The sequence below is a fragment of the Epargyreus clarus genome, unplaced genomic scaffold (genome assembly GCF_041222505.1).
Source record: "Epargyreus clarus isolate Ecla_fem2 unplaced genomic scaffold, WU_Ecla_fem_2.2 ptg000008l, whole genome shotgun sequence".
NCBI classification, from domain to species: domain Eukaryota; kingdom Metazoa; phylum Arthropoda; class Insecta; order Lepidoptera; family Hesperiidae; genus Epargyreus; species Epargyreus clarus.
In genome coordinates this window covers 15,809,374-15,836,222 of record NW_027332216.1, presented here as the reverse complement: position 1 = coordinate 15,836,222, position 26,849 = coordinate 15,809,374, and the positions used below count along the sequence as shown (strand labels likewise).

At 36.9% G+C, this 26,849-nt stretch overlaps 4 protein-coding genes across 5 annotated transcripts in view; 1 reads left to right on the top strand and 3 right to left on the bottom strand.

Annotated features, from left to right (window-relative positions):
• Positions 1-10,371, bottom strand: part of raptor (regulatory associated protein of MTOR complex 1) — a 28,022-nt gene extending 17,651 nt beyond the window's left edge. Inside the window, exons 1-16 of one of the 2 annotated variants that reach the window (XM_073076233.1) lie at positions 9,982-10,371; positions 8,167-8,269; positions 7,877-7,998; positions 6,444-6,563; positions 5,891-6,037; positions 5,124-5,356; positions 4,122-4,304; positions 3,534-3,736; positions 2,800-3,041; positions 2,587-2,661; positions 2,414-2,494; positions 1,950-2,156; positions 1,506-1,668; positions 954-1,032; positions 739-863; positions 334-446 (exon numbers count right to left, since the gene is read on the bottom strand). In XM_073076233.1, the coding sequence (XP_072932334.1) occupies positions 334-446; positions 739-863; positions 954-1,032; positions 1,506-1,668; positions 1,950-2,156; positions 2,414-2,494; positions 2,587-2,661; positions 2,800-3,041; positions 3,534-3,736; positions 4,122-4,304; positions 5,124-5,356; positions 5,891-6,037; positions 6,444-6,563; positions 7,877-7,998; positions 8,167-8,269; positions 9,982-10,158 (2,373 nt within the window). In that variant the 5' untranslated portion in view covers positions 10,159-10,371. The remainder of the gene's footprint in view (positions 1-333; positions 447-738; positions 864-953; positions 1,033-1,505; positions 1,669-1,949; positions 2,157-2,413; positions 2,495-2,586; positions 2,662-2,799; positions 3,042-3,533; positions 3,737-4,121; positions 4,305-5,123; positions 5,357-5,890; positions 6,038-6,443; positions 6,564-7,876; positions 7,999-8,166; positions 8,270-9,981) is intronic. The other variant, XM_073076234.1, reaches the window with a different exon arrangement.
• Positions 10,372-12,310: 1,939 nt separating this feature from the next.
• lt (vacuolar protein sorting-associated protein light) lies at positions 12,311-16,968 on the bottom strand. Its single transcript, XM_073076232.1, has 2 exons — positions 16,372-16,968; positions 12,311-14,742 (listed from the first exon to the last, which is right to left on the bottom strand). Exons 1-2 carry the CDS (start codon positions 16,835-16,837, stop codon positions 12,659-12,661), a joined length of 2,550 nt encoding a protein of 849 aa, XP_072932333.1. The 5' UTR covers positions 16,838-16,968; the 3' UTR covers positions 12,311-12,658.
• Positions 16,969-17,187: 219 nt separating this feature from the next.
• LOC140744216 (DNA polymerase theta) lies at positions 17,188-23,644 on the top strand. The gene is made up of 14 exons (XM_073075730.1): positions 17,188-17,191; positions 17,598-17,667; positions 17,937-19,178; positions 19,254-19,370; positions 19,493-19,616; positions 19,729-19,963; positions 20,057-20,298; positions 20,481-20,611; positions 20,740-20,864; positions 21,162-21,333; positions 21,489-21,643; positions 22,107-22,280; positions 22,925-23,074; positions 23,520-23,644. The coding sequence occupies exons 1-14, from the start codon at positions 17,188-17,190 to the stop codon at positions 23,642-23,644; spliced, it is 3,066 nt and encodes a 1,021-aa protein (XP_072931831.1).
• Positions 23,645-23,896: 252 nt separating this feature from the next.
• On the bottom strand, positions 23,897-26,496 carry LOC140744583 (beta-1,4-N-acetylgalactosaminyltransferase bre-4). Its single transcript, XM_073076231.1, has 4 exons — positions 26,332-26,496; positions 25,415-25,909; positions 24,948-25,304; positions 23,897-24,835 (listed from the first exon to the last, which is right to left on the bottom strand). Exons 2-4 carry the CDS (start codon positions 25,849-25,851, stop codon positions 24,649-24,651), a joined length of 981 nt encoding a protein of 326 aa, XP_072932332.1. The 5' UTR covers positions 25,852-25,909; positions 26,332-26,496; the 3' UTR covers positions 23,897-24,648.
• Positions 26,497-26,849: the final 353 nt, after the last annotated feature.

Here is a 26,849-nt window from a genome sequence, read left to right as displayed (position 1 = left end):
CAAAGGACACAACCTTTATTATATGATTATTTAGCAGTTTAAGTTAACATAGAATTACTCATTACTCTCATTAGTCTTAAATTAAGTTAGATTGTAATTAATATTAAAGTACCTTATTATTCACTTGGTACTTCATACAAGCAAACACAAAATGAAGTTCAAAATATTTTTCAGTAAAAACACGGTTTTATATAATTCCTTGAAAATTTTACTAATTTAGAGAATTTCTTAGGTACATTGAAACAAAATAACCAGCTAATCAAAAACCTTCATAAATTAAGAACAATACTACTACATACTAGAAAGATAATGTAACTAAAGAAATAGATATACCTGATTGGATATATAACTAATGATGTCATTGGCCATCTGCGCCAGCTGCGGATGCGGCTCCTTCGCCATCGCACACAGCGTGCTCCATATCTTCATGTACACTGAACCAAACCCTGTAAAAAATATTTATTGTTATTAAAATTATTTTACGAAAAACACTTTATTTTACATAAGCACTTAGATGAGAACTTAATAATTAAGACATATATAAAATTATTACAGTAATATCCACTATATCTACCGATGAAAAATTATTATAATATAATCTATACATGTCTGTTACATACGTTGTAAATGTGTCACATTATATTTTTTAGTTGAACATCGTGTTTATATTATGTAGCAGGGAGCAGGATACTAAGCTAGCGATGGGGGAGTTAGGTGTAGCCGTGTGAGGTGTGGTACCGATGGTGGGCAGCGCGGCGGGCGAGGCGCCGCGCGCGGCGGGGCGCGGGCCGGGCGGCGCGGCGCCCAGCGCGTCCTGCCCGGGGTCCACCGCCCAGCGGCCGGGCTGCTCCGGGCGACCCTCCCTGAGGAATCCGCACGGTTTATATATACAATCGTCTGGATGTTCCTTGGATATGGATTTTTATTACAAATTATAAGTTAACGCAACTTACTTATCACTTTTTCTCAGTCTCTCCTGTTTGCACACGGCGATAAAATGTTGCTCGAATATCAACACCAGCCACTGCAGCGCTGCAATCACAATATTAATTATATAATATAGGAAACAACCTTACGCCGTTTGTCCACCGCCACCGTCACGAGCCAATACCGATAATTAATGACGGCACCGAAGTAGCGTACATACTTTTACTATAGCCGCTTGTCCACCGCACGTCCGTCATCTGAGCACCATCATCCCGGCCACCGACATTTCGAGTACATCGACGTGACCACTAGATCGGCATCGAGATTTTGACGAGCCGACGTGCCGACAATATAAAACACGTTTGAACTTGTCCATACACTGCCGTCACATGCGTGACAGCTCGAACAAACTTAACCGACGATATCGGTCGCGGTGGACAATCTATCGCCGTCACGTTACATTAAAGTAGATCCGAAATAATCTCGTTCTCGGTATCGGCTCGGTGACGGTGGCGGTGGACAAACGGCCTTACAATATAATTGACACATGTCGTTTAAGGTAAATGTGTGGTGTGTACCAGCGAGTATCTCCTGCCGCACGAGCGGCGCGGCGTCCTTGGGCAGGCGAGCGGCGAGGTGCACGGCCACCTGCTGGTCCAGCGCGTTGGCGTGCTCCGTGCGCGGCGCCGCGCCGCCCGCCGCCACGAACGCGCCCAGCGCCGCCGCGCACGCCGCACGCACCTGTGGACAGAATAATAAACGCTGAGTGCCAAGCTTTAACTTGTCTCTTGGGTATGCGAGCGTTTAAGTTCCAAACTTTGGCACTTAGGTTGCTTGTTTAAGCGACGTTTCATCAGTATTTTGTTTAAAATGATAGGATAAGCAAATCAAAAATATGCTTAGTCAGAAATACATCGGGATCTTTAATGTTTTTAATCTCTATAAAATAAAATAAAAGCGCGCCGCGTCGTAGCCGCGCCACAGCCGCGCCAGCGCCCCGCCCGCCCCCGCGCCGCACGTACCTCAGCGGCGCCGTGCCGGAGCAGCGCGTACAGCTTCTCGTGCGCCAGGTCGCGCACGCCGGCCCAGCGCGCCGCGTCGTAGCCGCGCCACAGCCGCGCGAGTGCCACGCACGCCCACACGCGCAGCGCCGCCTCGCCGCGCGCCTCCCCGCCCCCCGCGCCGCCCTCGCCGCTCAGCTGCTCCAGGCACAGCGAGATCATCGAGCCCTGACGATACGACGCCGTTATTAGATACATCACCTCGTTTCACATAGCAATTTTGCCGAATTAATTACGATATATACGTATTCCACAGTAAAAACTTAATTATGTCCATTACTATTAGAATCTTTTAGAATTTACGTCCTGTCCATTAACTATATTCAAAAATAGAATAATCAACAAAATTACATAATAATATTTCTGTTAGCCTCAAAATATGCGATAGCCGTTATTAACTTTTATTTATTAAATATAATACATACTTGTAGCGCGGCCTCCTGGCCCGCGGGATAGTTATCCACAATGCCAGCTAACACAAAAGCTGCTAATGTTCTATGTTCCACCTTAAATACAAAAAATAAATATTAGCAAACAGATAAATAAATTAAAACATAAGTAAAATAATCGAATTCTAAAAACAAAAATAAATACTAACATCGACAGTAGGATCCTGTAGAATTGCGAGGAAATATTTGTGACCTTTAGCATTCACCAGATCCACTTGGCAACTCTGTAAAATTAAAAAAAAATAAAAATTTTGAATATGGTTTTAAACCCCATAAAAGATCGCATAAAAAGTACAATGAAATTCTTTCTAATACTATTATTTAATTCTTAGGGAAACTCACTAAATTCTTAATAAACTTACTGGATCGACCGCAATAATCTTGGCCCATATGTAGACCATGGAGGCGCGCAGGTCGTGCGCGGAGGCCTGCAGCAGCTTGAGCATGTATGGGAAGATGCCGACGGCGAGCACGGCCTTGACCGCCCAGGCGCCGAGCGCCAGGAAGCGGCAGAGGATCTGCAGCGCGCGCACGCGGTGCAGCGTGCTCAGCAGCACCTGCAGCACCATCGGCAGCTGGTCGGGCGGCGGCCGCGACGCGGACCCTGCCCAAGGGGACGGTCGGCACGGCTTAGTACACAATACGCATTTGTTCTGAATAATTTAGTGTATGTTAAGTAGCAAATTTTTATGCCTCATTTATCGCAAACAATTCGACGAATAACTTGGCGAACTGTGACGAATATGTTAACGCCGCCTATAAATACAGATGTTAATCCTTTGACTTACACTTGGAAGTATATGTCAATAACTTTTTATAAACTAGTATACGCGTCTGTTTGTCTGTACTTGTGGAGTATCTACATGTTGTAAAGATACTGATGACCATATGGCCATATTAAACAGTATTTTGTTTCTATAAACATATTTTATACCGCTATATGTAATTTTTTTGTGGGTCCCGCTGCTGTGTATTTGCAAGTCTGGCTATTTTACGGTTATAACGGTAATGAGTGCCACTGTATGTGGGGGGCGTGTGTGTGTATGTGTGTGCGGGGTGCCACTGTGTGTGTCCGGTCGTGCGTGCGTGCGCTCACAGTTGCCGAGGTCGAGCCAGAGGCGGAAGGCGGTGAGCTGGTCGCGGAAGAAGGGCGAGTGCGCGTAGGGCGGCGCGCGGTCGGCGTGCAGCGCGGGCAGCTGCGCGAGCGCCACGTCCAGCGTGTGCTCCCAGGCCGCCCACAGCGAGTGGCGCGCCAGCGACGGCAGCGCGGGGCTAGACACCGGCGTGCAGTTGTACGACCTGCATCGCGGTACATTACACGTTAATATGCTGAGAGAGCGCATAAACACAATGTAAAAAAATATCAAAGAAACACATTACTTCAGAACTATATATAAATTTTCTATTTATTGTACTGTACAGATTTTTTTGGAAATATCAAAATGTATTTAAGAAACAATAACACAAAATTTAAAATAACCAAATAAAATACTTTATTAGAAATACATCATATTTCTGCCTTATAACACCAGTGTTAAATATTTCTGTGCTCTGAATGAATAGAAGTGATAAAAGAGAAACATTTCATTCATTCATTTATTTCATTCAATCATTCTTAAAAGGCTACGTAGTTAAGAACTACGTATGCGGTTACTTCTATATTACAAGAAATGTTATAATATACCTCATGATCCTGTCAGCGAGCAGGAAGTTCCGACAGAGGCTCGCGGTAAGCAGGTCCGCGCGGAACAGCTGCTGGAAGAGATCGGAGGGGAGCGAGCTCCACGCGATCGTGTCCGTGATCGCCGTGAAGATCCAGTTCAACTCGCCCAGCATCGTGCGACGGTCCGTCACCTGCCCGGGGATTCTGGATCACAGGTAAATGACAAATAAAGTTTTATGTTTTTTATAATACATAAGGAGTATATCTGATGAAGTGAAATAAATAGAGATAGGTTAAAAAATTGAAAAGAACTGATATATATGAAAAAAGCATGACTTTTAGAGAGAAAAACCAATATTTTAATAATTATGTTATAATAATGCTGAAAATACTTTAATCATCTACATAGACATGACGCTATTATATTATGCTATATAAGGTGGCTAGATCTTTCATGGATAAATGTATTCGCTACTACAATAAAATACCCGACCACATCTTGAATCTCACAGAAAAAAAGAGTTTAAACTTGTCATTAAACAAACGCTATGTAAAAAAGCGTACTATAGGCTGAGTGATTATTTGACTGATAAAACGGTGTGGCCTGAAGTAGCCTCAGCTCCACATGTACCACTAGGTTAAGCGTCAGTGTATGAAACATTTATCTTTTTAAAAAGATGTGTGTTATGGAGTTTATTTCGCCGCTTCTTCTCCATAACGAAACACCTTGTGAAGTGGTGGTAGTTATATCAACATTCAAAAAGTGTTCTGTAAAGATTATTCTATTTTGAATAAAAAAAATGATTTGATTTGATTTATGATTTGGTATGAGGTATGTATATGAAAATAATATAATTAAGAAATAATTAAAAAAAGCTCCCAAACATCGATATCAGTTATAACTTGTTAAATTAATGGTCTAAGATTAATGATTGAGTTAATAAATTAAGATTAATGGTATTTAATATGTATTTGTGTATACGACAGAGTCCGAAGTGAAGACAAGAGTGTCGTGGTACTGACTTGTCGATGAGGTCGAGCAGGTCGGTGGGCGCGACGCGCACGCGGCTGCGCAGCACGAACCACTTCATGGCCATCTTGACGGGCGTGGTGAGGCACGCGGTGAACAGGTCCGCGGGCAGCTCCGGCGACAGCGGCAGGCTCTGGCCCGCCGCGCACGCCGCCAGCTGGATGCAGTTGCGGTACGACACCGCCGCGCCCGCCGCCGCGCCGCCCTCCGCCGCCCTCGACTGCGTCTGACGTAACAAGTTATTAATGTATTGGTATGAAATAAATAGCTGACATATTAAAAATATGTTTTCCAAGCGCAGCTCTACACTACTATTTTCTATATTGCTTCATGAACGCACACAAAAATGATTACACACATCTAGTTTTAGAATAGTTAACAAAATTCAACATTCAGATATCTTTCTGGCTGGGGATTAAGCTTAACTCGGCTACGCGGGTCGTAGCAAATCCATTTAAATAGTTAATACTATATTTTATTATTGCATGTGCATGTATGCTATTCAGGAAGGAAGCTAGTACAAACATAGAATTCAAAATATATACCTTAATACAATATGTTGGTAATGGACTGCTGCGAATCTATGGCCTAAAGTTGCTTTTCACTTTCATTTTCAAATTAGTTCATGTTTAAAAGAGTCTGTCGGTAGGGTATGTCAATCAACAGCATAGTTTCAAGGAATTTAGTCGTTACAAAGTAATTTTTCGGATTGGAAATTAGAATTGAAATCGCGTGTTTTATCAGCATGAGTACAACATACCTCATAGTCCCGCTCGTGCTGCTCGGCGAACTGTCGGAAGTTGTCGACGATGACGCCGGCGTTGGAGCAGTCGTACACGTACAGCGACGGCGCGCCCATCCACGTCTGCAGGTCGTACATCGACAGCGGGATGTACTGCGTGTAGGCCTAAAATCATCACAACTCATTTAAGTTCCACTGCTAGATTTATCTTAATTAAATCTGTGAGAAGTATTACAGATACTTCTCTCGGAATAAGATTGAGAATAAGTCCGATGTTAGCCATTAATTTCATACAAAACAATATACAGACTTCTGATAGTACGCGTCCTCATAGTGTTAAAATGATAGTTAACTTAATAATAATACAGACTTCGATTCAAAAATTCAAATCCTTTTCATCTCATTTCATTAACTCAGAAATTATATTAGAAATTCCATACCTGGAAAATTCGAATGTAACCGAAACTTATTAAGCTTTGTGATTGTTACTACATATTTAAGGTACTTAAAAAATCGGCAAAATGTATATGCTATGTATATTCTATAAAATAATGATTATAGATATAATTACTCTGTTGAACACCCATATCTCTCCCTGCGAGGTGGGCTTGGGCACGCCATGACCATTGTAGTGGAACAGCACGCGCTCCTCCTTGGCGTTGCGGCGCAGCGAACAGCACAGTTTCTTAATCTAGACCAAGTAAAGTCTCATGTAAAAAAAAACTTATCTAAGGAAATATTATGAAAATTATAATCATTGAAGTATAATTTAATATTAGCAATGATATAGGTATCTGGAGATAAATATGCACAGTAAATAATTATGTAGGAATGTATTATTGACTATTATTCAAGTCAATATACGAAAAATACGATAAAAAATACGATTTTCCTTTCTGTATTCAAGAATTTTGTCTCATTCTGAAGACCAATAGGAGTAATCACTAATTTTGTTATCACATTATTATCATACTATGTATGACAACAAAACTGGTGGATATATTATAACAGAAATATGACATTGTTTATAATTTCGCACATCAACTCAAGCACAATAAAACGTTCAAAAAAATTAAAGTGGGATACGAGGCCGGCGCGTAATTAGCACAAGGCCGGCCGCCGCACCTCCCAATTAGCTAATTCAAACCAACACCTACACCACCGCTCCTAAACTTGCTATGTTGCCCATACTCTGCCTCAAATAAGATGGTAGTCATGATTCTAAACTGTGTTAACTTATGAATATTTGTATTGTTTTAATTAAATCATGTTTAACATTTGTGGCCCTCTCACAAGAATAGGAGTGCAATGTTCTTATATGATTTTTCTTTTATTATAAAATGATGGTAATCGGACACTGCCGCCTTTTAACATATATCCTCAATTCTATATAGAACAGGTTCTACCTGAAGCTGATCACAGATGCGTTACCACTTCTGACGACTCAGACCTACATGGCATCCAATATATTATAATGCTTGATATAAAAATACTATGTACAATGTATATTACATACCATTTAAAGTTAACTAACTATTATAGCCCATCAACATCTATTATCAAATCGAAATAGGACTATGATAATTCTAATGCCACCCTTATGATCCACTCTAAATGACTTATGTCCAATTCCAACTACCACTTAGACATTGGTATTTAATGATTTAGAAACATGCAATCATAAATCAATCTAATTGGATTAGCAGGTATTGATTAACAATCTTGTTGATGCAAATGTATAAATACTAAATCTTTATGATCAACACATCACACATCAACTTCCTACCCTCGCAGATTAAATCAGACTCAAGGCAGAGTACAATCCTCAACTAAATTTGTCTTATCATTTCAGAATTGTTCATTAAATATTAAAATTTTAACAGTATTTGGGACAATATTGACACCAACCACCAACACAACACCAATCTACTTATCTTTAGCCTCAGTAACAATTTGTAAAAACTGTAGTGGCTTACAATACCAGCCAGATTCAGTGTTCAGTACCTCATCACTGGTGGGGTCCAGCGACTGCTTGTAGCGTGCTCGGGGCTGCCATCGCTCATACTGGGATTGGAGAGCATGTCCTATGGTTTCCAGTGCCTTGGTTTGAGATAGCGAATTTGGATCTGTGGCACAAATAAAAAAATATTAGTTGCGATGAAGAAACATGCTTAACATGAGAAACTTTTTGAAACAATTAATAGTGTTTTAATTTCACAATCATTTTGAAAAAACCTAAAATAAAATTTAACTCTTTAAGATACTTAATCAACAATATGTAAAATCATACAAACCAATCCAACATTCAAGCCGTGCACACGGCTGGGTCTTCACAACATCTGGAGGGTCCACCCCCACATTTAAGCACAGCACGAGCGCCACACAATGTGTTTTATACTATAACAACAGAAAATAAATAAATGGAATGATTACACCTATAGCACACAGTATATTCAAGAGACTTACTAAATTGAAATCATCAACCTATAACAATGCTATGGAATAATTTGGAGTTTTATCAGGGTTTTTTAAATGGCATTCTTGCTACCATGAAGTTCAAAGATTCAAAATGTGTCAGGGATTACAGCTAAAAATACCATAAGTCCCACGACAGATATTGAAGTAACTTGGCTAAGATTCAAAAATCGGTTACTACGAAAAAAAAAATTTAGTCTGTAATTTCTTGATTTGCCAATGTAAGAAAGGTATGATCTTAATTTATACATTGAAGTCTTTAAATACAACTGTATGAGATTGGAATGTAAGTATTGTCCGTGAATTTTTCTGAAGACCATTTGGTCTGCTTCATTTTGTGCACCTGCAAGTAAAAGCTGCATTGTTCGAACAAACATAGAAGAACATCGGCCACTTTATCAAATGCTATCAACATACAATGGCATAATATTTTTAAACTATGACATATTTTACCCTTGTGTGGGCCCTTTTGTTAAATTTTACTGCAGCAATGTTCTGATTTGAGAATGTCTATTATTTATGCCATGATATTTTCTATTATTTATGCCATATAAAGTTGTAGTATTATTTACAAATAAATATTTCTCTCTTTTTTTCTTTCTTTTATGACAATATGTTGCCCTCAACAAAAATACATAAAAGTGAATTAATTTGTATTTAATGTGATCACCTCCTTTTAAAGTGTGACGGCATCCACACATGTCTACCTAAACAGAAGTTTGTTTTGAAGGTGGTAGAACCCTTTGTAATTCGACTCTAGCGGCACCACCGCCACACCTGTTTCTACCTAATGTTAACAGCAGTGTTAGGTGCTGCTGTGTTCCGATTTGAAGGGTGTGGTAAGGGAGACAGACTTTTCCGAGGCGTTCCAGCTTAGTCCTCAGGGGTAGCGGCGCATTTGTGGCCGACCTGAGGTAGGAATATCTAATCCTATTTGGGGTTGATTACAGATGTCCATGGGCGGCAGTAGCCACTTACCATCAAATGGACTGCATGCTCTTCTGCTATTCCTATATTATATAAAAAAAAACATAGAACTTCATCCCACTACAAATAGATGTGGTGTTGGTACCGCTGATGAACCATTCTGGTTCTACCATCTATCAAATAATGTGTCATTACATGCGGCTAATTAGTGAAGTACGAACCATTACACATTAATGAAATCCATTGTATAAAACCCAATTTTTTTCACTGCAGCATACATGTTCCGCTGTACATTTAGTTTTATAAGGGGTCGCCTCAAATTAATGGAGACTATTTACAATATTTATGGTATTATATACTTATATTTTTAAAGCAATAAAAATGTACCTTATGTGGTAGAAATAACTTTGTACACTTTACAATAGATCTTCAGATATTATCTTAACAAATTATTCGCTTTAACTTTGATTAAGTCATTTCGAAAATAAAATTTTATTTTGAGATTTGTTGTTAAAATTATAAAAGCAACTCTGAATGCAAGGCCTGCACTATGCAAACGCATGAATTAGAGGTTCATTTACATGGTATTAGGCAAAATATAGTATGTTAGTGCGCCCATGTGTGTTTGTTATTAACATAATATGCCTTGCGTGCAGTGGCCTACGCAGTTGCGAATGCAGGTGCACGGCGGGAGAAGCGGGTCTTACCTTCTCCTTCACCCTCCACGAGTGCTCCTCGCGCTCGGCGCCCTTGATGGGCTCGTTGTGTCTCGGCTTATCGAAGCTCAGGGGCTGATCGTCTTCCAAGTCCGAGGAATCACTGTCAGTCTGTTCACTCTTATTCTCCTCATCGTTGACCGCGAGATAAGGAGGCATTTCTGTCATTTTCACCCAACACTTGTAAGAAATGTCACCGATTTTGAATGTTCAACGCATGTAAACACTGGAGGAAAACATTTTCAAAACTTCACAGAATCATGTGCGCGTCCATTTTTCAACACCACATGGGAATAAACAATAAATCCATGTTCCGTACTACGGTAGTACGTCTCGTTCATTGATAAATGTTATCATTCGGTCCGGTCATCTGATTGTACGATATTTTCTTGTAAAAGATAAGTAATCTTTCCACATAATATTATTATTATTTATTATTGAAATAAAAATGTGAGTTATCTAAGTATATACTTTTTAATGCAAATAAACTAGACATGGAGCGAGCATCGATTTGATAATAAGAGATATAAATAAATTAATAATATTCCAGATAACAAAAATACATGATTTTAAACAAACTTATTAATTTATTTGTATCAATGTAAGAAATATTTAATTGTATTGAACGAGCTCTTTTACGAGTTCTATAAAAAACTTTTTGCTATTAACATTTTACGTTCCGAGTTATTATAAAATCACAAAATGTACACCAATTATAAAAATAAATTAGTTTTGTAAAATATTAACTATAATAATCTATCAGACATGAATAACTCTACATCAATGATGTAATAAAAGTAAAACACGTAGAACGGAGCTGATTCGGGAATGTCCCTACTATAATATGATTAAAATCTTATCATTTTATTTTGAACTAGCTGACCCGGCAAACTTTGTACCACCTCAAAATCTATTTATCAAATATATTTCATATAAAATATAGCCTGTTACTCGTGGATAATGTAGCTTTCGAATGATGAAAAAAAAAATCGGTCCAGTAGTTTTTGAGCCTATTCATTACAACCAAACAAACAAAGTTTTCCTCTTTATAATATTAGTGTAGATGAAATAAAAAGTTCATATTTATTTAACTTATACTATAATTGGCTTTTGCCCGCGGCTTCGCTCGCGCTCAGAAAGAGGTCGATGGTGATAGTTGTTTCACCTATCCTCTGATACTGTACATTTTTCGAGGTAAAAGGTACCCAATCCCCTTTTCTGGACTCTTGACCCACGTTAGGAGTATAGGTATTCTGTGCTCTTGGCAACGTATGGACAAAATTGCATGACAATTGGTTTGGAAGTTAAGTCATGATTTCTGTCTGGCCAGGGATCGAACCCGGGACCCTCAGCGCGTTAGACCGGTATGAAGACCGCTCCGCCACGCGGATAGTCAAAATTTTATAAATTGCAAGTGCTTTATCCTTGTCTAAATGACATTGAGCATACGAATACTAAATTAATTTAAATGACCCATACCTATAGCATTTTTATAATATCGCACGATGTTCGGCTCTCCTAATGTTATTGTAGAGTTTTGTGTCAATATTTTGTTTAAGAATTAAGTCTGTTATTTTTAGGTGGAGAAGTCTATTCAGGAAAGTAGATAAGAAACATTTTTATGCCCACAGCCGCCACACTAGTAGTCCCTGTGTTGTGGATGCTATAAATACACACAAAGACAAATAAACAAACATGCAGACCCAGTACAGATATCTAAGTTCATCACTAAGATATCTGTCTGGCCGGAATTTGAACCCGCAAACCTTTGCGCATCAGATAGTACTACAATCAGATGAACCACCAATCAAAAAGCAATTTTGTCAAGGATGCTCATGAACTTTAGGCTCTACGACGCTGTATTTATATTATAACAGATCTCCTAAGTTAAACAATATCAGGCGAAGCCGCATGGTGACCTTATGTGCGTATCATGCGTGCTTCCGTGCTTCGCTAGGCACACTAACCCGTGATTCCCACACTATCCACATTGGAATAGCGTTATGGTGTGTGCTCAAACCCTACTTACGTTGTCTATCTGTTTAAAGATATTTAATGAAAATCTTAATATATATAAATTAAAGGTGACTGACTGACATAGTGATCTATCAACGCACAGCCCAAACCACTGGATGGATCGGGCTGAAATTTGGTATGCAGGTAGATGTTATGACGTAGGCATCCGCTAAGAAAGGATTTTGATCAATTCTACCACCAAGGGGATAAAATAGGGGATGAAAATATTACTTCGTAACGCGAGCGAAGCCGCGGGCAAAAGCTCGTTAGGTAATATGACGAGGCAAAATATGAAAAAATCTAGACAGTGTAGACATTTTTATTAGAAGCTGATTTACATTATCATTACCATGAAAGTTATTACATTTGTGTAAAAAAACTACATACATTTGGATTAGTATTCAATAATTTCATTTAAGTTAACAAACAAGGAAAAATAATACAAGCCACCGCAATACAAAAGCACCATTAGTGATAACGTAATAAATAAACGAGGTGAATTTTAATTAGCAAATTAATTATTACAATCGATATATTTACTGTTTATATGTAAAAATATTCCTAATTAATACAGTTACTGTTTACATGGAAAAATATTAACTTTTAAAAGTAGTCCTATCTATATTATTGGTACATTGAGCAATTATGGCAATCACATTTTTACAGCGCTACAGACGCAACAGCTGGCGCACTCCACTCTGTCCGGCAGGCACTCTATGTGAAACGAATGTCTACAGTTGTACACTATTAGGTCGGATGCATTGGAAAGGTCCTTTATTATGATCCGCCTTTGACAAACACAGCACAAAAATTCGTCCGTCACTGATATGCCGCGCTGTTGTCCTATGATCAACTTTTCGTGCAAATCGAAATAATTTCGTAGAGTTATCACTTTACAAGCTTCCTGAACCGACAGTTGTAGATAGTAATCGCACATCATTTTCGCTAGTGACTCCTTCAGATCTTTTATCTCGCACCCCGACTGGATGTTCTGGATCAACATCCGCGGGTCCACATAGTTGCCAATACGTTTGAGAAGAAGCGTGACGCATTCGGGTTTGTCTACCGTTTGTTTAATGAGATCGGTCCAGAGTTCCTTGTCATTGTGCTCCTGACAAAAGTTGATCGCTTGGTTAATGTCGTCTAGCTTTTCTATTATGATTTGGAGGGCTTCTCGTGTATTACCTATACGCCCAAGGAGGAACACCATCTCAGGATAAAATTCGTTGCTTTGACACACGTCAAGGGCTTCTTGTATTGGGTAATTGTCGCTACATTTTAAGAATGGCAAGAGATTTTGTCTCGCGTACTTCGCGTAAAGTCTAACAAGCTTTCCGTGGTAACGCCCAGTAGGTTCGATTTTGCTGTATGCGTCTAAATACTTGAAGAGATATAAGTCATGATTTTCTAATTGCTTTTCGACAACCTCTACCGGAACTTTCTTTTTATCAAGGAGCACTGAAATAGCCTTATCACAGTCCAGATTCATTAAGTCTAGGATTTTGTCATATATTACTGAGTGCATGTCGTGTTTCGTGATTATTGAGAATACGTCTTTGTGTTGAAGTTTTAAATACGTAGTCAACGCTTTATCGTACTTTTTCTGATAACAGTAGAGGAGTGCCAAAGCTTCCAAGTATATATTTTGGTCAACTTTTGTTGTTAATAAGTGTTCCAAAACTTTTTTGACTATAACTCCTGTTTTGTAAAGAGCCGGATCCCACTCCGTAACCAATTTTAAAAATCCCTGAGGATCTACTCTCAGGTATTCGTAAAATATTAATTCGTAGATGTGCGAACTTAAGGCTTGGTCCGGGTTTCGGGGAACATACGAACTGATTGCTCTGAGCTGTTTAACATTGTCAAACTTCATAATTTGTTTTTCCCATAATACTTTATCATTCTTGCATATCCTTGCACACAATATAGCGGCTTCCTCAAATAGTTGTTCAGATAACAAATGATCTAAATATTGCACACCAACAGTTACTACAGAATGTTTTGAAGTCTTTCCACCGATTTCCTCCAACACCGCCATGGCCTTTTCGAATCGTCCATGTTCAGTGAGCCAGTTCACTCTGTCGTCGATGTCGTAAGGACCAGCAACGATAATGTCTTTTGGAGAAACTATAAAGAACCTACTCTCCTCTATGAGCATATCTAAATAATAATCATTGCAGGAATATTCTTCGTAGCCGCGAACACTTAAACTATCAGTTGAAACTTCACAAAATTCACAGTCTTTGTAATCGGCGACAGAGAGCACGGGTCTTTGCGCCTTTCCTGTCTCAGCATCGCATTCCTTTGGTACGCCGAGTAATACAAGCTGATCGTCAAGTGGCCCAAGTCCACTGATGTAATAGTCAGTTTGAAAAGTGTGTACCGGATCGACAAGATATTCAGTAACATCTCGGGTTTGCAGTTCAATTTGGCTTCGTTTACGTATAACGCATATTCGAATAGTGTCAACCCATCCGATCATGAGTGTTTTAGGAGCTGACCATAGTAGATTGCAGCGATAATCTTCAATGGACCTGTTTGGACTTTTTTCCCACTGAATTAGACCGAGGGAACATCTCGCCACGAGATCGTAGACGCGTACCCCGACTTCGCAGGCCCAGGCTACGAATCGGTCGTGCCAGGCCATGGCCTGAACGTACCCTTCACATTCACATAGCACAGTGCTTCGCAAACGGTTCAGGAAAGTCTTCTCGTATAGTGTCAGCTTGTTGTCACCTGAAATATATATGAAATAAGAATATAGGGAAGATGTCTTTCACTTCCACAAAAATGAGTTAAAAGAGGCATTCTATCATTATATTTAGTTATGGACATGTTTCAGTTAAAAATAATAGTGAGTCTTGGAACCTAATTTAAGTCAGGTTAATAATGCTTACATTTATAGAAATAATACACCATTAACACTCATTATGCAGTTCAAATTACCTAATTCAATACTTTTATGATTTGCGAAAAATGCTAAATGGGCTTGATTTTGACAAATACTAAAACTGTATAATTTGATTTTAAACAAAATCTATATTTCTAGCTGGGAATTGAACAGGTTCATTTAGACACAATAAGAAAATACATTGTTTTGTTGCGTTGTGTCATAATACCAAAATATTTTATTCAAAGTAGATTCTTTACAGAATTATTTTTGAATGTATATAATATGAGTATATATGAATGTTACAATTTGCAATATCATCCATCATATACCCACAGACTTTAATACATACTCAAACTCTACATCTCAAGTCTAACTACTGAATATTTTCATCACATTGAAGTAACATAAAAAATGCAAAAAGTACATTTTACTATGACACATGGACACCAGAATTCAAGCCCAGATAGAACAGGAGTTCCATTCACATGGAACGTGAGGTTGGCCGTAGATACTCTATTATCCTTGACAACTAAGTTGGAACATCTCATAAAGTCCTTAGTTCACCCTTTAAACCAGCAGACCTTAACAATGCTGTTGTTAGGCACAAATAGGTATGGCAGTAGTGCCTTTGGAGTCCAACATAATGTACGGGTAATGATCAATGAGATCAATTTATAATTAATTTTAAGGATTATATTTTTACAATGAATGTACCGATGTATTTTTTTATAAATAAAGAATTACTTGAGTTAAAAACAAAGTTTCATTATTAATTTACTATATTTTGAATTCACAGAATGAAATCTGACATTTATTTGAATTTAACTTACTACATTTGTTTGCATGCATGTCAAATGAATATGATTCATAGTAATATTGTTTGTGTTTTTCAGTATGATTGTCTAAGCTAAATAATTTAAACATGAGTAATGTCATATGTAGGCATATTGATATATAAATAATAATGAACTCATAATTAATACACAATAATTAATATTGGATATTCATTATAAATATGGCTCTGCTCAAAATTTGTTATGTGTACCAATACAAAGTGGAAAATTATTCTAAAACAATTCGTACATTTTTTTCAGTCAAAATTAAACCAGAAATTCAAGATTCAATGATTGCAACAAAGAAACCCCACCAGTGTTTTGAGAATCATGCCTCACATGGCAATTTTAAATGGGTTATTTTTTATTTAAAATCATGAAATTTTAAAAATGTAAATTAGAAATAATTTGTATTATTTGTTTGATTCAACTTTAAAATAAGTTAAAATAGATAAAATTAGAGGAATTTCAATAATTACTTGATATTATATTATTTTAATACTATGTAAGAACAAAGAAAATATTATAAATCATAAGCAATCTTGTAGAAATGCTAACAAAACATTGTATCCATTAAGTTAGCTTGTTTTTAATTGATACAAATATTTGGATTGTTTTTAATTTACATCCATAATTTACCTGTTAGGAATCGTCTACCAGAGCCAGATTTGAAGTAGTGGGGATCTAAAGCAACAGACTTGACCACTCTCCCCAGGATCAAGTTGTGGGTGTTGTCGTCGGAGTATAGGCCGTACACCAGCACCTTCCCGTCGTCCGAGCAGCTGGCGATGTAGTCTCCGTTCAAGTCCACAGAGATCTTGTTGACTGCGATCGCATGGGCCTGCAGGTCTCTCTGATTCTTCTCTTGCGATATCGGCACCGTGTTTCCCTCGTGGTCCAGCAGGTGGATGACGCCCCACTGCGTGCCCAGGCAAATAAACTTCGTGTGCACGCAAATACAACTCACTGCGTCGTTCAGCAAAATGTTTTGAACGTCGTTCCCCATTCTGTCGTATTTCAACTTGGGCTCCTCGTCGGGCGAAAGGCTATCGCAACTTTCCACGTTCAGTGCCATCTCTCTAATTCGAACGTCCGGCAATAACATTAAATATTATTACATGTTCGATATAACAAAGTTACTAACAATCCTTCCCTCTCGCCTGGATTTCGATATTTTCTAATAATCCTTGATGAAATCATTGAAAGCTGTCAACTTGTCAACCGTCAATGTCATTTACTGACATTTTATTAAAGACGTCTCGATTATTGTGTTCCCAGTGTATTATTTAATATTCAAGGACTATAAAAAAATATGTATTGAAAATTAACTAACCAACAAAAATGTTCTTTTAATTCGAGAAAAAATTAATAAGTGTTAATACCAAATAAAATATTACTAGTATAATAAAAGTGTTTTTATTGTACTAGTAATATCGTAGTGATTACCTTGTTACCATGGGTATGAGGAATGAAACGAAAAAAATATAAATTGGCGCCAAATTTAATCTACTCACCTCACTAACTCAACTCAAATCACCGCGTGATATATATGTTTTATAACGCTTTTTAGCCAATATCCTTAACACATATCTATAATTCACCTTATAAAAATGAGCAATGGTAGAAATGTTAACTATCAGAAATATGAACGTTATTTGTCAGTGTTTGGTAGAAAAGTTTTGGGAAACTTAATTAAGAATTTAGATGAAAGTGAGTACCTATAAAATAATGTATTTATCTAATAATAATTATTATAATCAAAACAACACTACAATCAAATGACATGACTTTTTAAAGAAAAGTATATAAATGTTAATTTTGTGTCTATAATACAGTTAATAATGTCTTTAATTATTATAATTCAGGAGACAAATGTAACGACATCGTAGTGGTCAATCGAGATCGGTTTCATGGTCAGAATAAACGAGTTTTAACGTAAGTTTTACTATCATTTATGAACTACATATCGATTATTAATAGTTTTTTTGTATCCTCCTAATAATTTCCTATGCGGTTAGACTAGGTTAGGATCCTGTGATTTGTTATGAAAAATCAGAGCAATAATACATAAACTTTATAACGAAGCACTTTTGATGAACTCAGGAGGCGGGCAGAAGTAGTATCGATTTATTGTAAATTCAAAGTGGCGTTTCGAACGATATCTTAAATTATATACTGATGTTTAAATAAGCATTTATTTTTAGCTTTGGAGACTCCTACATAACTCCACCACCTATTATAATATGTGAAAGCAATGCGATTTCCCATAATCCTCGTAATAATGATGCATATAACAATAAATTTCCGAATACAGACAACAGAAATTCTAGCTTGAATATTCCAACCTCTGATAGATTATTACGGACAGTAGATGAAAATGTAGCGCCTATATATAATATACCCTCTTATATAGAAAGGCAAAATTTCATTGATGTTGATAATCAAGAAACTGCTCCACATAGACCAGAAGAAAGTGGAGGTGGAAATGATCGGGATAATATTCAGGTGGCATATAAACACAACATAGAATGGGATGATATATTTGACAGACAATTATTACAAGACTTAAGTATTTTGGACACAGACATTAGTCTTAATCCTGAAAAACAAGTGAAGGAAACTGATAATTCTCTTCGAGGTGAGGATGATTATGAAAATAATTCAATTTTTAATAAAAATAATAACGGAATACCAAAAAATATGCGTAAAATTAAACCTCAAGAAAATTCAACAATAAATTCTAACGGGAATCGTATTTCAGAAATGCTAGAAAAGTTACCAGTACATGAAAATATTGAAGCAAGGTGTGAATTAGTTCATCCTGTAGGGGAAAATATAAATTACTTACTGTCTCGTGACATAATTCAAGATGATATACCTAGAAACTTAGACATTATTAAAAGAGTTAAACCAAAGCGCCATCGTTCTCCTAAAAATATGAATTCTACGGCCAAGAAGGTAAAGAAAGCAGGAAGTGAACAAACAATAAACTCATTTCGGAAACAGAAATATACGAAAACAGTGAAAAATTGGCTTAATGACGTAAATCCTGAAGACTTTGAAAATTTAGAAGAATCCCAAAACCCACTAATTAATGACGCGGAAATAAAAGAATCATCTAATGGAAAGAAATTGAACAAGAAAAATAGCAAGAAGACTGTTCAAGCACAATTAACAAATAAAGGCGGTGTAATGAAGTTTGGAAAGCCAAAAAATGCATCCGAAGATTCTGAAAAACATAAAATTCCCGCTGATGATGTAATTATTCGAAATATAACTAAAGATAAAAAACACAAGGCCAAATTTGTAGCACCAATAAAATCTCAAGTACCAGTAAAAGATATAAATTACAATATTATACGTATAACATCCGATAATTTAGAGGAATACGAAAATACTTTAAACATTGCTAAAGACGAAGAAATTGATATGATATTAACTTTTAGGTAAACATTGTTTAAGAAAAGAGATACTTAATAGTTATAAAGATAATGAATAAACGTTTTATATGTTCTATGTAGCAATGGTTTCTGTGAACTCAATAGTCAATATACAGAAGATACATGTATCGTGGAAGGCGTGATGTTTCAAATAACCAACACGATTTATTATTGGAATGGTGATTATAAATTATTTAGGTAAATATTTATTAATTAAAGACAAAATATTTTATAAGACAGGTATTAAATATATTTTTAATCAACGATAAAATTATTACAGTCGAAGTACATGAACTATAATTCTAATTTTAAACTTTTAGCAACACGATGAAGAACATAATTGATAAAAACATTATCATCAGTTATGATGGTAAAAACTTACTTAAGTATTTCACATCACAACATAACATGGATATCCACAATACTAAAATTTTAGACACACAGGTAATAATAACCTGAATGGTATGGTAATAACAACGTTATTTTATTTAAGATCTACACGTACAATTATATGAAATAGTGAATGTAAAGCCTCAAAAATAACACATGTTCTCAGATTGGTGGAAATCTATTAGATCCGGATAATCCCCCAGAAACGTTCGCGAATCTTCAGAAGCTGTTGTGTTTTGCACCAGAGTACACTATAGCTACAGAATGTGTACTGCAGAAGTGTGCGTGGTACCTCACCATGCTGGGAGAAAGCTTCGTGAAACTGAGGACCCTGCTCATAGACAAAGAGCTTTGGAAAGTGTTTACGGAAATTGAAATGCGGGTACTACCTATAATTGCAGGTAATCTTCGAATCATTCATTACTTCGTTGTCGTTAGGCTACGAATCCATAGCTTGAAATAGGTACCGACTATAATAGAAGTCTTCAAATCAGACATGGAACGGCGAGGTGTACGCGTAGATACACAACGCTTAAAGTGGATGGAGGGCACTTTGTTAACGAGGATGAAGGCGACGGAGCAGGCTTGCCACAAGGCAGCTGGTCGCGCCTTCCAGGTGAACTCCGCGCTGCAGGTGCGCACCATCCTGTACGAGGAGCTGCATCTCGACACCAAGGGCAACGTTAAGATTAGGGAGACCTTGAGCAAGGGCGAGAAGTCTACTTCGGAAAGTATGGTAAACAATCAGTTAATATCTTGTTTATTTTTTTTAATTAATTTGTGCTCGTTGGACTTGTAATAATGGTATGTTACTTTTAATAATGGTATGGTAGTGGAACGATAAGTAATTGCTTCTGAAAAACATAAATTAGATACATATAGTTAGCCTTTTCAAGTTATTTAAAACAAAACTTACAGTTACGCAGCCTGATATCAGTCCATTCGCTTCCAAAATTGATCCTGGAATATCGACATCTTCACAAAGCGCATGCAACCTTCCTCGCCGGTATATCTCATCAGGTAAAAGAGGGAATTGTGAAGCCTACATGGTAAGATCACTAAGTTCAACATTTATCGATCATTATTATAGAAACGAATAAACTATATTATTTTTTTAAATTTGTATTTATTTTTATAAAAGTACTACTGATAGATAAATTTATGATGTACATAATAGGGTACAAACGGCAGCTGCGACTGGTCGTATTGCATCCAACAATCCCAATCTTCAGGCTATTCCGAAGGCACCTTTCAATCTTGTGTTATTTCCGACTGACAGTAATGATGAAGGAACCTTAACTGGTATTTGGGAAAAATCTTATTTTTAATATTCTTTGATACGAAGAAATCTTGGTGTATTATAGGTATACTAGAAAAGTACTATACCTAATGTGCTTCTGCACGATGTATTCTTGTCAGAATGCTATGTACCTCTAAGCATTCTTTAAGGCTTCTAAGCCATTCCGCAGCTTGTAAGCTAGTACACCAACGCTAGAACTCATATTAACAATTACGTTCTTGAGATAATACAGAGGATCACTATTCGGGAATTCTTTAGAGTTTAGACGGTACAGTTTCATGTAACTCCTCAATTTCCAGAGAACCAGATCCTAAACTTTCGTTCAGTTTATATACCAAGGGAGGGTCACACAATGTTGGCAGCTGACTTCAAGCACATCGAGTGTAGAGTATTCGCGTATGCAGCAGCTGATACTAGTCTTCTTGATGCTTTAAGCAGTCCTGATTTATTTCGTGTACTGGCTGCAAAGTGGTAAGTTGTTCGATACTTTTCACTGTAATAACTACAATTTCTGCTTCACATTTCCTAGTGAATTAAGCTTATTTGGGATTTGCAGCTTTCTATGAATACGTCACTGGAATTTGTTCTATTGTCATAAGTATTCTTGGTTTTTACAATATTTTTAGGCTCAACAAATCCGCTGAAGAGGTTTCAAGCGAAGACCGCGAGCGAACAAAACGAATTGTCTATGCCAGTTTGTATGGGGCAGGCACGAGGAAGCTCATGGAGATCCTCAACGTTAGTTACGATCAAGCGCTGTCTATCACGTCCAGTTTCAATAGTAAGGATAAATGAGGGAATTGCTAGACTTTCAGACTCGTAATATATATATTTTTTATGATATAGGAATAGCAGACGAGCATGCAGTCCGCCTGATGGTAAGTGGCTACTGCCGCCCATGGGCATTTGTAATCAACCCCAGATAGGATTAGATATTCCTACCTGAGGTCGCCTCCTATAGGACGCAAAATAGGACTGCAGTCCTATCGGAGTTCGGTTACGGCTCCGTTGTTACCCCTGAGGACAAAATTGAACACCTCGTTTAAGCGTATCTAACTTACCAGAACCTCCAAATCAGACCACAGCTGTATTTAGAACTGCTTTTATAAAGTTGAAAAGGTGGAATCAATTTGAAGTATTAAGTCAGCTTTTTAAGTATCACTGCTGGGCCCGGGTCTCTCTTACAACATATAAATGTCTGAAAAAAGGTGATGATTGAATATTTACATGATAAGTACGTGCAGGAACGTTCCCCTCGCTGAAGAGTTTCGGTCGCGCGGTGGTGAGCGAGTGCGGGCGGCGCGGCGGCCGGCTGGCCACGCCGCGCGGCCGCCTGCGCGCCTTCCGCGACATCGCCAGCGCTGACGCAGCGCTCAAGGCACACGCTGAGCGCCAGGCGGTCAACTTTATTGTACAGGGTATGATTTCATGCTGTATTTTTTATAATATAGGAGTAGCAGATGAGTATGCAGTCCACCTGGTGGTAAGTGGCTCCTGCCGCCCGTATACATCTGTAATCAACCCCAGATAGGATTAGATATTCCTACCTGAGGTCGGCCACAGATGCGCCGCTACCCCTGAGGACTAAGCTGGAACGCCTCGGAAAAGTGTCTCCCTTAACCACACCCTTCAAAACGGAACACAGTGGTGCCACCGGAGCCGAACCACAAAGGGTTCTACTACCTTCACAATATACATATACACTCGCTTCACAATATGGCATAATTGACCTTCGCGCGCTAGTGTTGCTCCCCAGGCCTTGAAACAAGTACCTGTTGTTTTTCACGTTGAAATTTGTTTCAATGAATTTAGGCTGATTTAAATATATCTGAGAAACAGTTTTTTTACCGTAGGTTTGGTGGCTCCTGCAATCCTTATAAAACAAGTATTTGTCTGGTTGAGATTTTGATTAACAATTATGGTATTTATTACTCATAACGTCCTCATAACTAGAAAGAAGTTACGCCCGGGTAGAATATAGTTTTTTTTTTCAAAATTTCTTTCTTCCCTATTCCTAGGTTCCAAAAACGACAGCACTTAGGTTCAAACTTACTTATGTCAGGTACAGCAGCAGATTTGTGCAAAATGGCCATGGTAGAGACTGCGGAGAGGATGCGAACAGCCAAACCGCCCATAAGAGGCCATCTGCTACTGCAGATACATGACGAGCTCGTGTGGGAGGTAGAACATCAAGATTTGGAGAGAGCTGCAGGTGGTTTTTATTCAATGTAAACATAGAAATTTGCAAGTTTAAACAACCACACGTGTACATATACATAGGGCATACCTTATCAGCTTATATAATAGTCCATGATTTTTGTTTTGACCTATCTAATGAGGTGCAAAGAATTCGATGGCGAAGTAGGCAAATGTAGTCTCCGAAATAAGTGAAGTCCGAAAAAAGTAACCCCATTCCCAAAACAAATGTCTTCCCCTAACTTGATGCATAAATAATAGCACTATATTCTGTTGTCTGTTAGTGAGTCAAGGCTGCGCGGATGCGCAGTGGCATTACATTGAGTCGGCATTCCGTACTCGATTTCCGGTGGTTGCAATTGTTTGTGGGACCGACAATTGTTTTGCTTATATGACATAGATAATAAATAAAAAGTATGTTTGCTACTCGATAACTAGCTGATAATCATAAACATTGACAGCTACAATAAAATCAGCAATGGAGGGCGTCGGCCACGTGTGTGGGATGCCGATAACGTTGCCCGTGAGCGTGGCCGCAGGGCCTAGCTGGGGAGAAATGGAAGAATACATGTTACATACTTTCTAGAAGTATATAGTACCTATTATGTGCCTTTTGGTGCTGTTAACTACTTTTATTATAATTGTAAATTGATTAATGTTTCTTGTACCTTTTGTTTTGTTTAGTATTTATTAGTAATTCATTTTTCAGGCTTTGGACTCCATTAAATACCTACTCATTGTAATTCAAATTAAAACTGAAATATAAGAGTGCCTGTTGTAGTAGGGGCCTTTAAAAACTAACCCACTATTTTTTTAGATAAGAATGTGAAACAAAAAATAAATTTCTCATCATACCGAGATACTTTTATTACATGTTAAAACTGTAAGGTAATTAATTTCAACATTTAATAGTTAAAAATAACTACACACACTTATGACAAAGTATTAATACTTAAATTCTATAAGTAATATGCTATAAATGATATACTGACCATTATGCAACTATTAAATGAACAAAAGGCGTTAATGAGTAAGAATGCTTGTATCAACTATAGTTTCTTTATATATAGATTGAGCTATAAAGAGTATTGAAAATGAAAATTATCTTCTCTCCTTTTGAATCTTATCAGTACTTATCACACTGTCAGTCTGTCTAACTCCACCATTACAACCATATTCTTTTGGAGCTCCTTGTTCAGTAAGATTAAATTAAATGTAGCTAAAACTACATTTTGGTACTTATAGTAAAAATAATAAAAAAGACTGATTGTACATACTAAAAAGTGGAGATCAACAAACTAATAGTACTCACTATATAAATACTTTGTTCCATAAAGTTACTACTTTTCCCTAGTAGACCTAATAAATAATTACTGAAATATAAAAATATTATTATTAATTAATATTAACAGTGAGAACATTTCATCTAATGAAATATTAAATGGAAAACTTAAGTTCAATGAGTGACAACAGAAATATAATTTACAACCATTCCTAGTTCTTAGCGATTACTTCATATAATTACTTATTAATATATTATTATTATTGCTTACAGTCTATGTTTGGTTATGAGACAGGTCAAATGTAGGATCATAACTTAACTCCTATCATGGTGAACAATCTGTGTGTTTTAACACTAACTGTTGCATATTCCACAGAATCATAGCCATCTTTGTTCATACCCTTCTTATTTTCATCCATAATATTGTGCCTCTGAGTATTTTTAGCTTCCTGTGGGTGAACTATCATTGTGTATCTGGATAGTTCTGGAGGAAACCTGGAAAGTAAATTATTGGCTTGAAGTTAAAAAAATATACAATAAGTTCATAAAATTAATACTTGAATATTTTATGGTTATGCTAATGTATAAAAACTTTATAGAACTTTGCCTTAGAATGTCCAGTTTATGTGCAGCTATTCTGGCAGCAAAATCGTCATCTTCTCCACCCCACCCTGTGAACCTATTTGAGAAGCCATTGAGTTCCACATACTGATCCGCCCGTATCGCCAACACTCCTCCAACCAGGGATTTATATGTCAAAACATATCTGAACTTATCAATACTAGCACTAATATGCCGTGGCTGCTTCAGACATGCATACAGATTGCCCTCGTCAAGTGGAAGAAGGTCTACATCATGAAGGATGAGGCAAGGAAATTTTTCAGCTATTGCATATTTAACTCCAATATTATAGAGCATCCCTTTATTCCAGGCTTTGTTGTCTTGTTGCTCCACTAAAAATATCCTGTAAATCAGTTAAATAATTAAATATATAATATAAATTATACAAAAAATTAAACAATTAATAACAGGATTCGTTTTAAAAACAATTAGTAATTACTAACAAAAACTTACTTGTAGTGTATATTTTGTTTTCTCAGAAAATTATGTATATACGGCAGAAACACATCTAATTGACTCTGTCTATTTCTATAAGTGACTAGTATCGCAACACTAAACAGTGGGTTACAGGTCTCTGGAGCATAACTACCATTCATCAAGTCTTTCACTGAGAATTTATCAGACACCTTTGGTACTTCCCAACTTGATAAGGATTTAGTACTCTGCAGTACTTCTTCATATTTACATTCTGGTATTGACTTTTTCACTACTAAGTGAGGATTTACATTTATGTAAAGGTTGTTATATATGTGTTCTCTTGGCAGATGACTGTAGTTGTACTGTCCATAGCTGGCAAAGAATTGTATGAGAGCTATGAGACATAGGATTGAAGCTACACATGTGGTTATGCGTATCTGGAACAGTTTGTTTATTGGTAGCCATTTAGGCATTTGTGTGGAATGTGGTTCACTGGGCTCCGCTAAGTAGGTTATGACACATGCCGTTTATCTGTAGCACAGGAAATAGTTCAGTTTATTCTTTGCATATAATATTTGCAAGTATTATCAATACTTAACGTTTCAATAAGACAATAAGATAATATAAGACAAATTGATATTTATGCTTCTTTTGATCGACTAACAAAGTAGATCGTAACAATAACCAAACAAGTTGATTTAAAAAATAAAGGGGTAAGTTGTTGAACAATTAAAAAATCTATATTACGTCCTACACTATAGAAGCGTGAATAATAATTAATTAAAACTTGAATAAAATAACTGATAAAAAAAATTGCTGTTTAGTGATAAATAATTATAAATAAACCATATTAAAAACATAACCAAATGCCCGCCGGACCAGACAATATCACAATAAAATTCATATGACTGAACTTCAAAACAAAAAGAAGTAACTATAACAAGCTCAGTTACCTTAACTAACGGCTAGGATGTATATTTATTATAGAAGATTTAAAATTAACAAATATTTTGAATTGAATCCTGCAATGATATCAACTGTCAATTGTCATGTCATAGACTACATAAATATAGATACTATAGATAGTATTCTGTAATCTAAACATTTTTTATGTTCTCTATCAACATAGGTTACTATACTCTTTGCTATCAACTATGTCTTAATCTAAAATAATCTGTAAAAGACGTGAAAGTGCAAGAATTTTAGTGTTGTAAGCTCCACAAAATATTTGCCCATGCAAGTAAAAGATATTAAATATTTATTGGCTTTTATTAAGTGAAATTGAATGTCCCTAAAGTCTTCTTATTGTTAACTGTGTGTGTGTTTTTTTAAATTTTTGTTAAAATGTAACTACATTATCAGAAAATAATTTATGATAATTTCCCTTTTACCAATTTTTTTTTAATTTTTGTTTTAGTTAATTAACTTTTAAATTAAGGTTAATAGCGATATTCAAATAGGTACTCAAACG

Bases quoted from the DNA above. Each gene is read 5' to 3' on its own strand.
- lt (XM_073076232.1), bottom strand. From the start codon at position 16,837: ATGTTATTGCCGGACGTTCGAATTAGAGAGATGGCACTGAACGTGGAA. The intron at 14,743-16,371 runs GTAAATTATGGA...TATATATTTCAG, and splicing joins TGGTAGACGATTCCTAACAG to GTGACAACAAGCTGACACTA.
- LOC140744216 (XM_073075730.1), top strand. The intron at 20,299-20,480 runs GTAAACAATCAG...CAAAACTTACAG, and splicing joins AGTCTACTTCGGAAAGTATG to TTACGCAGCCTGATATCAGT. The intron at 21,334-21,488 runs GTAAGTTGTTCG...CAATATTTTTAG, and splicing joins CGTGTACTGGCTGCAAAGTG to GCTCAACAAATCCGCTGAAG.
- LOC140744583 (XM_073076231.1), bottom strand. From the start codon at position 25,851: ATGCCTAAATGGCTACCAATAAACAAACTGTTCCAGATACGCATAACC. The intron at 25,305-25,414 runs GTAAGTTTTTGT...ACTGATTTACAG, and splicing joins AAACAAAATATACACTACAA to GATATTTTTAGTGGAGCAAC. The intron at 24,836-24,947 runs GCAAAGTTCTAT...TTTACTTTCCAG, and splicing joins CATAAACTGGACATTCTAAG to GTTTCCTCCAGAACTATCCA.